Below are 10,603 nucleotides of genomic sequence, written 5' to 3'. Positions count from 1 at the left end.
GACACGAGATGAGTTGCAGTGGGACGGCGGCTTCGAGCATATGCGATGCGACGCAACGACAGAGATGAGCGGAGACAATGCTAAAGCAGTGGAGAGACGGATGGATCAGATTCGACGGCAGCGGTAGGATGACGACGGTGACAACTTGAAGAAGAGAGTAGCGATGGAGGCTAGGATTTTTCTTTTGAGAGAGGGAAGATAAATGAGAGACAGAGAGGGTGATGGTGAGGGTTTTTTTTTTTCAATTTTCTTTTTTCTTCAATTTAAAATTCAAATCGATGGGCAGAAATGTGAAAATTGGTCTAATTCAGTTCGGTCCAATCGATCGGTTTCTAACCGGTCCGACAGTCTAATTTCAGTTTTTGAAATAGGCGGTTATGCCATTTGTCCGAATTGTTTTTTTTGTCGGTTCACGGTTCAACCAGTCCGATCGATCGGTTCGAGCCATTTTCAGAACCATGGTTATCATTATAATTTCATGGCATTAATCAATTTGGATGGTTAGAGTGATCAACTTATTTGTTTACTTAACTAAGTGTCAGAGATTTGAATCTCGCCTTGTGCATACAATAATTTATTGGTCAACAACTGACTCTTATATGGAGCTCAGATTCACAACGAATTAGTCATTGATCTGTCAAGATTACCATGTTCAACCAAAAAATTTCACAATATTGCAAAAGTATAAAATTTGAAAATAAATCGAAAAAAAAAGAATTATTACTTAGAATTTGATTCTCATTTATTTTTTACTTACATATTTTCATTTATTTTAGATATGATATTTTAAGTATGATTTCACCTTATTATCATGTTACTACATTAGAATAAAATATATATTATGTACATATAAAGTATAAATTAATATGTCAACTAATTCACTTTTTTATAGAGTACTTTTGTCTTTTATTTATGTTATTAATGCTTTAGATAGTAATTAATATTAATGAGTTCAACTAAAATGATAATTTTTCTAATTTTGTAGTTAATAGTAACCAATTTAAGTTGATTGAGTGGTTAATTTACCATTTCGCTTAAACAATTGTCGAGAATTTAAAATTTTTTTTTATATATAGCAACTCATTGAACATGAAAAAAATAAAATAAAAATGAAAGAGCAATATAAATATCATATTTTTTATTTGTTTGAGATTAGTAGCCTGGAAAATCTATAGGCCGAGATAAATTTCTCACCTATCAGTTGCTACTACTTTTCCCTAAACAGCAATTGACATTAGTATCTCACTAACTATCAAGTATAGTTGTAAGAACCGAATCGATAATTAAACCGATTAAGTTATTGGTTTATTGGTTCAATCAATAAATTACTGGTTGAATCAGTAAAATCGATTTCACGTAAATAAAAAATATAAAATAGTCATAAACTTAAAAAATTCAAAATACATATCTTTGCCAACATTTTAAAAATAACCAAGTCTCAAATTCTAAAGATAATTAATACAAAGATAGACATAAAATTAGTTAATACTACTACAATAGTATCTTAATTAGACACAATAAGAATAACAATCCATGAACTATATCCAAAGAGTGATTTCAAAGTCGAAAAATCGTTTTTTATCTGACAAATGTGGAGTTATATCCTGATTGGTTTCATTTTGATTTGCATTTTTCATAGAATTATTAGCTCCATCATCGTCCCGATCATCTTCCAAATCCAATTGATCTAGCATTATAGATAATGTTTCACAAATCAAGATAAAAAATAATATAAAACATCTTATAAAGCATGCCAAAATCATAGTTGAACATAATTTATAAATAAATTAAAGAAAGCATACCTAAATCATCTAAAGGTGATTGAAGAGACATATTTGCAAGATTATTTTGTAAAGCATCAACTTCTAAATTCACAGCAACATCAACAAAAACAACTATAGACACTAATAATCAGAAAAAAAGACATAAAAAATTCAACAAATTCAAAAAATTTAACAAACAAATTCATACTCAACAAATTGAAGAAATTCAAGAAATTAACCTAAACAGATTCATACTAAAAAATTCAACAAATTCAAGAAATCCAAAAAATTCAACAAACAGATTCATACTCAACAGATTCAGAAATTCAAAAAGTTAACCTAAACAGATTCATACTAAAAAATTCAACAAATTCAAGAAATTCAAAAAACAAATTCAACAAATTCAAGAAATTAAGAGAGACCACAGGCAATTTGGGACTGTGGATAAGAGCAAAAAGCCAGAAACATTTGGATCTTTATTAAAAGACTATGAAGGCAGTGCTACTAATGGGGAAGCGAAACTACAATCAAACAGAAGAAGGGCATGTATACTAGAATGGTTGGTTAAATTATCAATGAAGCATACTCATACTCCCATCTTTTTTCAAATCTCAAGAGTCATGCTCAAATTTAAACTATTTCAACTGCATTAGAAGAAGAGCACCAACCTGTTCGAGAGAGCAGAGGACGCAGACGACAGAGACCACTAACCTGTTCGAGAGAGCAGAGGACGCAGACGACAGAGACCACTAACCTGTCCGAGAGAGCAGAGGACGCAGACAACGGAGAGAACGCGACGACGGCGACGACGAAGCGGAGCAAGGAGAAGCGACGAAGAAGATGAAGGAGCTGCAATGCAGGTGACGTCGTCAGAGACGCACTGTGTCCGGCGAGACAAAGAAGACGACACGGCCGGCGGTGTCGCAGTGAGGTGAGGTGAGGGTTACCATTTAGGGGATTAAGGTTAAGGGGAATGGGGATGGGGTATTGGGTATTCGAGTGTTTCTTTTTTTTTCCCTAAAAATCCAAAACGACGTCGTTTTGTCAAATTAAAAAAAAAAGTTTTGAACCGATTGAGTGATAAAAAAATCGTTGGTTTTCTGATTTTTATCAAAATGGAACGGTTCAATCAATTCTTTTTTATTCTGTTCTTTATCTGATTATATTGTTTAACAGGACCGTCTAAATAACTAGTTTATAGATTTTCTAGTCGAACCGGTCGGTCCAATCTTATTCTTACCACTATGCTACCAATTGAAAAAGGTGGCAGAGATACCATGACATCCAAAAGGGTCTTACGAAATTGGAATTTCGATTGGATTGGTCTTTATGCATGTTTTTTATAGTTCTTAATGATTATTGCATTCGAATTAACGCTTGTGCTCAGGAGTCCGCTCCTTAAGACGGTCCTCAAGGAGCCTTCCTAGAATTGAGCATCGCACTCGGAGGAGGGAGGGGGCATAATAGGAAGGTCAGGAGTGCATGTTTAATGAAATATTTGTTTGAAATTGATTATTTTATGAAAAAAAATAATATTGGGTGGAGGTATCTAATTTGAAAAAAATTCTACCAAAATTTTGAAATAATTTTTTGAAGTTATGATATCATTAATGTTTAGGTTGTTACTGAAATTATTTATTTTGTAAAAAATAAAATAAAAATGTTTAGTAACAAAAAAATAAAAATAAAAAACAGTCAAAACTTACCTTATTTAACATTTAGAGTAAACTGGTAAAATATATTTTTTGTCCTTAAATTTTGACAAAAATTTTAAAAAGGGCTAAGTACGATTTTGGTCTCCTAAGATATAGGCCAATAATTTTTTTCGTCCCCAATATTTTTTTGAATACGAAACCCGTCCCTAAAGTTTAACATGGTTTTAAAATTGTCATTCGGACCAAAATACCCTTCTCCTTCTTCACTAAAATACAGTTTCTATTCTTCTCCGTCACAGCAGCATCTCTTCTTTTTCTTCTTCTTCAGCAATAACAATGAAACAAAAACAATATAATAAACATAAAAAACAGAAACAAAAATAAAAACAAAATCAAAAGAGGCAGAAGCATAAGCATAATTGGAAATAGAAATAGAAGCAGAATTGGAAATAGAAATAGAAGCATAAACATAAACATAAGCAGAATCAAAATGGGTGGATTAACAAAATCAGAATCAGAAACAATGTGATTAATAATTTGATTAACAAAATTAGAAACAAAAGTAGAATTGGAATCCTAAAGAGGATAAGTTTCCTAAACCTTGTAGAAATCGGCGGTGGTGGTGATAGAGAAGACCTGGCGGAGGACGCCACCCTTGCGACAGCAACGACGTAAAAGGGTGAGAGTGCAGTCGAGTGGATGCTTGTTGAGGGATTGGGCAGTGGCGGCACGGATGACGGAGCGGAGGTTGTCACAGAGGAGCTGGACCTTCTTGGCGAGTTCGGCGCAATCGCGTCTCCTCTCTCCCTTGCGAGCTCTCTCTCCCTCTGGTTCTGATTCCTAATAGCGACGACGACTCCAAACTTTGTCGACGCCGTCCCCCTTTTCCGGTTTTCCCTTTTCCTTCCTTTTCCTTCTTTCCTTCCCCTTCTTTTTCCCTCCCCTCGCATGATTCCCTTTCTCCCTCTCATCCGTTCTCATTTTCTTTCTCTTCTTTTGTTTTTCTTTTTTTCTTTTATAATTTTTTGGTAGGGGTAATTTGGTAATAAAATTTAAAATTTAAGTAAAAAGGACGATTTTAAAACCAAGTTAGACCTTAGGGACGACTTTGTATACAAAAAAAGGTTGGGACAAAAAATTTTTTTTGGCCTATACTTTAGGGATCAAAATCGTACTTAACCTTTTTCAAAAATATTTCTAAGTTTTATTTTGTTTTAATTTTGTCCTAAAAGTTTTCGATTTGCATCAAATATACTCCCAATAGCTAAATTTTCAAAAAATTTATGACTAATCCAATAATAATGCATGCCAATTATATTTGATTTGCTTATGTTGAAGGTTGTTATGAAATTGTTATTGAATTGATCCTAAATTTTTTTGAAAAATTAGCTTCTAGGAATATGTTTGATGCAAATTGAAAACTTGTGGGACAAAATTGAAATAAAATAAAACTTAGGAGTATTTTTAAAATTTTTGTCAAATTTCAGTGACAAAAGTATACTTTATCCTAATATTTATTAATTATTTTAACAATTAATAAATACTAAATAAGATAAGTTTTGTCTGTTTTTTTTATCTCCATAGCATTACCGAAAGTAAAAATATTATTTGGTATAGATCACTAATTTAAAGAAAAACTTTGCTGAAATTTTGTAAAAATAAAATAAAATTTAAAGCTAGGATATCATTAGGGGTGGCAAACGAAAAAGTCCGACCACCCCGTCCCGCCTAATGAGGCAGTCTTAAATTCCTCTCCCATTCCGCCTAATGTCGGGTTGGCGGGCTAAGCCTGTCAATTTTTTTTATAAATTATTAAATATTAAAAATATATATAATTTTACAACTATTTCAATAAATTTATAATTTCTAAAGATATAAAAAAAATTATAATTTCTAAATTACAAATATTAAAGTACTTATAATTATAAATATGTAATAAACATAATCAGAAATCAAGCTTTTAAAAATAAAATAATAAAACTAACATTATCCAAAACATATAATTAAACATCTTCAATAAATTTAAAGTTTTTTAATAAATTTAACTATTTCAATAAATTTATAATTTCTAAAGAATAAAAAAATTATAATTTCTAAATTACAAACATTAAAGTCTTTATAATCATAAATATGTAATAAACATAAACATAAACCAAGTTTTTTAAAACAAAATAATTAAACTAAAATTGTCCAAAACATATAATTAAAACATCTTCAAGTTTATAATCAATCAAACATAAAACATAATCCAAAATATGACTCAGAACATCTTTAATTATTATCTTCATCCTCTTGTAAATTAATAATATCATAGAAATTTATAAAAAAAGACTCTGATAAAAAAAAACATCTAGTCTATCAGCTAAATCCATCCCACCTCGTTAAAATTCAAAGATTAAGTGGTACAAATTAGACAAAAATCTAAAATTTGGCGGTTTTACATTTTTAACCCAGCCTACTCTTTTTAACATATTTAATTTAGGTCTGTTTGCCATCCCTAAATATCATTAATGTCTAGATTGTTTTGTATTTTGTGGAATAATAGTTTCAACTCACTATTTGTCGATGTACAATATGTCGTTTGATCGACTGAAGGATTAAACTTGAGTATTTTTAAGGTAGCGAGACTTTGTTGCGTATGTGCTCAACACCTAACCATTAAAGTCAAAAGTTCTTTTCTGGATGTCCATGTATTAAGTTTCGTCTTACTAAATATTTATGTATCGTCGATATGACTAATAATCATTTGCACCTGCATGGCTTCAAACTTAGATATTAGATGTGGCTGAACACGAGGAAGTTGGTGTAGATGGAATCAATCGTTTCACATTGTTATAGCAAATAAGGGTGAAGGTTGGTCAAGAAGGACTAGTTTAAGGGATGCTAACACTAAAGATGTTAATCGGAAGAGTAATCATGATAGATTAATGAGAAAATATTTGATGTATTTAGTCTTAGTAATACAACATATTTATTCGTTTGGTATATATATAATGAAATCTGTGGTGGTTTGAATTTGGAATTTATATAAATTAAATAATTATATTATTATTGATTTTTATTATTTTTAGTGTTTTTACTGAAATTTATTTTTAAGCATATCTTTTTATAGTGTAAATGAATTAATTTTGCACGTATTTTGATCTTTTTATAGTGTAAATGAATTAATTTTGCACGTATTTTGTTCATAGTGTAAACGAAATACAGTGAATATTATGAGACCTGTATAAATGAAAACGAAATACGTGCAAAATACACGGTAAACAAAATACAAATACCTGTAATTATAAAAAATTTAATTTTTATAGGTATAAAAATATAATTTTTATAAGAAAAAGTTTAGGGGTATCAATTTTTGTATTTTGTGGCCAACACTTAACCATAAAAAAAATGAGTGATTTCTCACAATTGGATGCAATTTTACACCGTTAAAAATACTATTGATGGCCAATTGATGGATTACAAAACACAAAAGTTGCTGGCCTCCAGCACTCCTCTTTTTAAAATGATAAACCGTATTAAAAATATAATTTTAACCGATTTAAAAAATAAAATTCGATATATTTTTTTAATTTAAATCTTATCTATATTTTAAAATTTAAACTAATAACTTGTTATTCTAAACGTTTCCATTAATATGGGAGATATACGGTAGTGTAAACGAAATACAGTGAATATTATGAGACCTGTATATTTCATTTATAATGAAAACGAAATACGTGCAAAATACACTGTAAACAAAATACGAATACCTGTAATTATAAAAAATTTAATTTTTATAGGTATAAAAATATAATTTTTATAAGAAAAAGTTTAGGGGTATCAATTTTTGTATTTTGTGGCCAACACTTAACCATAAAAAAAATGAGTGATTTCTGACAATTGGATGCAATCTTACACCGTTAAAAATACTATTGATGGCCAATTGATGGTTACAAAACACAAAAGTTGCTGGCTTCGGCCTCCAGCACTCCTCTTTTTAAAATGATAAACGAATTTTATTTTTTAAATCGGTCAAAATTATATTTTTAATACGGTTTTATCATTTTAAAAATTATATTTTTATATCTATAAAAATTAATTTTTTTATAATTACAGATATTCGTATTTTGTTTACAGTGTATTTTGCACGTATTTCATTTACACTGTGAACGAAATATACACGTCTCATGATATTCACTATATTTTATTTACAATGTAAACGAAATAAATGCAAAATTAATTTGTTTATATTGTAAACGAAATATGCTTAAAAATGGATTTCGATAAAAACACGAAAAATAATGAAAATCAGTAAATAATATAATTATTTAATTTATATAAATAAAAAACCACTTGAATTTTTGTGTTAAAAAATGACTAAAAATTAATTAATAAATAACAAGATAATACATGGGAGAGCTTTAAAAGTCAAATATATAAAGTTGAATAGAACTGATTATTACCACAAGAACAAATATGTAAAAGAGGTATGCACAAATTATTGTTTTGGTGAAGGCTGACAAATGTGGACCAAAAATTCTAAGATCCAAAAGTAGATTGGGCTGAAAACTTTTTATTGCAAAAAAAATGAAAAAAAAATTGGTCTTTTTTATTACTTCGTTGATCCTGGTGATATGTTGGGTTGGGTAATTTGGATAATGAGAGAGAAATAAATAAGTAACAAGCAACAACTTGGATTTTTTATTTTAATAAATAAAATAAATATAATAATTACTGAAATAAATAATTTTAAAATTTATTATCAAAATTCGTTATCCGCTCTTATCTCGTTTACACTATAAAGGAGATAATTTTTTATGTAAGTGTAAACGAGATACGTGGAAGCTTATTTCATTTACAGTATAAACGAGATAAGAGAGGGCGACTGCTATATATACAACTCATTGACAGCGTTTGACTGGGCACCAGTTTGAACTTTTCAACCACTTTCTCTTCTCTTTTATCCCTTTCTGACCATTTAATCGATAAATACGACGATGGCGCGCGCAACCGATAACGACGGAGACATCAACAGGCTGAATGAGACTTCGCATTATGCCAGAGCAGCCGACTTTGTGGTTAGTTCTGTTTTGTTGAATTTTATGCAATCCCATGCAGATATATGTGTGTATGTAGCCATGGTCAGGATAGTCGCCAAGAACTAGAATATTGTTTGTATAGTTAGGAATAGGTCACTGGTAGATATTTGGAACTTTCTTTTATTTCACTTGTGTTAGGTTATTACAATATAATTATTAGTTTGGAACTCTATTTTATTTCTTTTAGTTTCGTCAAATTTATAAATAAATTTTTTATATTTTTTAATTTAGTTATTATACTCCATTTGATTTTATAATTAATTTTTTTATGTCAAATATATTAAAACTAACAGAATGATATTTTTCTAAAAGATATGTAATTAAATATCTAATTATGTTCTTAATATAAAATCTATAATTTATAAAAAAATATTTATTTAACATTAATATTTTTTATATTAAAAAGATCTAATTACAAAACTTAAAACAGTGTAAAAATTTAATAAAAAAAATATAGAAACATATTTAAAAATTTAGTGATATCACAAGGACCATTAAACTTAAAAGAACCAATAAAAGTTTTAAAATTATTTATTGATAATTGTAAAGATATATTTTTTCTTCAGAGGCCTTGCCTTCTACTACTCCGCCGAGTGAGTCATACCCTTCCTCCACCCAACGCCATCGTCCCGTATCTGAGGAAGGTTAGATTCGGCGACACGGCACCTCTCATGGATTTCACATTCGATAATTTCCTGATTATGACATTTGTGGAGCGATGGCGTTCGGAGACCCACAAGTTTCATCTGTAAACTGGATGAACATACGGGGCCCGCTCGATGCTAGCGGCGGCACGAGTAATGGAGAGATTGAAAGAGACCACAGTCACATGTGCCCGCTGAAAGCCGGACACGGAAGGAACCTTGCGACCAACACTCGAACGGCTCTAACTCCTCCATGACAAACACGGAATCCCGCTTATCACAATGAGTAACACGGATCTTTGGGATGTCTTCTCTGTTCTTCTCAATGGCTGCCATCAGCTTCTGGGAGAAGCAGTTTCCAGCAGCCAGCTGTGACCGTGCCTCCCTGCTCTTTGTTACGAGCAACTTCTGCAACCGTTCGTACGTGACGCGCACGATGGCAGAAATCGACAAGTATCGTGTACCCTTGAGAACTGCATTGATGCACTCCAACAGATTTGTAGTCATGTGACCAAACCGCCTACCACTGTCGTAGTGTTGCAGCCATATCTCTTTGTTGAAACGACCAGTCCAGTCTGCCATCCCCGGGGACACTCCTCTCAAGGCATCCATGTACCACTCATACCCAGCCTTGCTTGGACTGTAAGAGGCGTTTATAAGGTATTGCTTGCGCTCGACTGACTTAAAACGAGTCATGAAGTTAGCGGCCATGTGTCTGATACAGTAAGCGTGGAATGCCCTAGGAGGATGCCAACCACTATCATCGACACTGACTGCAGCCTTGATGGCCTGCGATCTGTCGGAGATAACCAGCAGCACTTCTTGTGGGGTGACATGGCGTCTCAGATTAGTAAAAAAGAACGACCATGACTCGATATTCTCAGACTCCACAATGGCAAAAGCAATAGGCAGGATATTGTTGTTGCCGTCTTGTGCCACCGCTATAAGCAACACCCCACTGTATCTGCCATACAGATGCGTGCCATTGATGAAAACAAACGGCTTACAAAGCTTGAAAACCTTAACACAGGATAGAAAAGCCTAAAATACTTTATTGAACATGTTACAGTCACGTACTAGAAGGTTTCTATCATAGTACGGTACTGCCCGTAGCTCACAAATAGTTCCCGAAAAATAACTCTGCAGTGCCTAAAATAGTTTCGATACCTTGTTGTACGAATCCTCCCAATCCTTGTAGATCTGAGCAATTGCCTTCTGCTTCGCCATCCAGGCCTTTCTGTAAGAGGGTTTGGAGTGATAGCTTTGTCAGACCGCACCTTGCAGGAATAAACAACCAAACAAGTTTATGCACAAGTAGGAAATAGATAGTGCAAGTAGCAAATATAACAGGTAGCATGATATATATTCAGTTAGGCAATCCCAGGTAATGCATAGCAAACAAAACAAACAAATGCATATGATTTATGCCTGTCCTATGGTTGATGAGGCTCATCTGTCAG

The 10,603-nt window shown here is 31.8% G+C and overlaps 1 protein-coding gene across 1 annotated transcript; it reads right to left on the bottom strand.

The window, feature by feature from the left end:
• Positions 1 to 9,281: 9,281 nt before the first annotated feature.
• LOC107647424 (uncharacterized) lies at positions 9,282 to 10,370 on the bottom strand. Its single transcript, XM_016351499.1, has 2 exons — positions 10,311 to 10,370; positions 9,282 to 10,163 (listed from the first exon to the last, which is right to left on the bottom strand). Exons 1-2 carry the CDS (start codon positions 10,368 to 10,370, stop codon positions 9,282 to 9,284), a joined length of 942 nt encoding a protein of 313 aa, XP_016206985.1.
• Between the last annotated feature and the right edge of the window lie 233 nt (positions 10,371 to 10,603).

Source organism: Arachis ipaensis, chromosome B6, assembly GCF_059453495.1.
Source record: "Arachis ipaensis isolate K30076 ecotype BB chromosome B6, ASM5945349v1, whole genome shotgun sequence".
In the NCBI taxonomy this organism is placed as follows: Eukaryota; Viridiplantae; Streptophyta; class Magnoliopsida; order Fabales; family Fabaceae; genus Arachis; species Arachis ipaensis.
This window is presented reverse-complemented; position numbering and strand designations above follow the sequence as displayed.

Bases quoted from the DNA above. Each gene is read 5' to 3' on its own strand.
- LOC107647424 (XM_016351499.1), bottom strand. From the start codon at position 10,370: ATGGCGAAGCAGAAGGCAATTGCTCAGATCTACAAGGATTGGGAGGAT. The intron at 10,164-10,310 runs GTATCGAAACTA...TCCTGTGTTAAG, and splicing joins GGGAGGATTCGTACAACAAG to GTTTTCAAGCTTTGTAAGCC.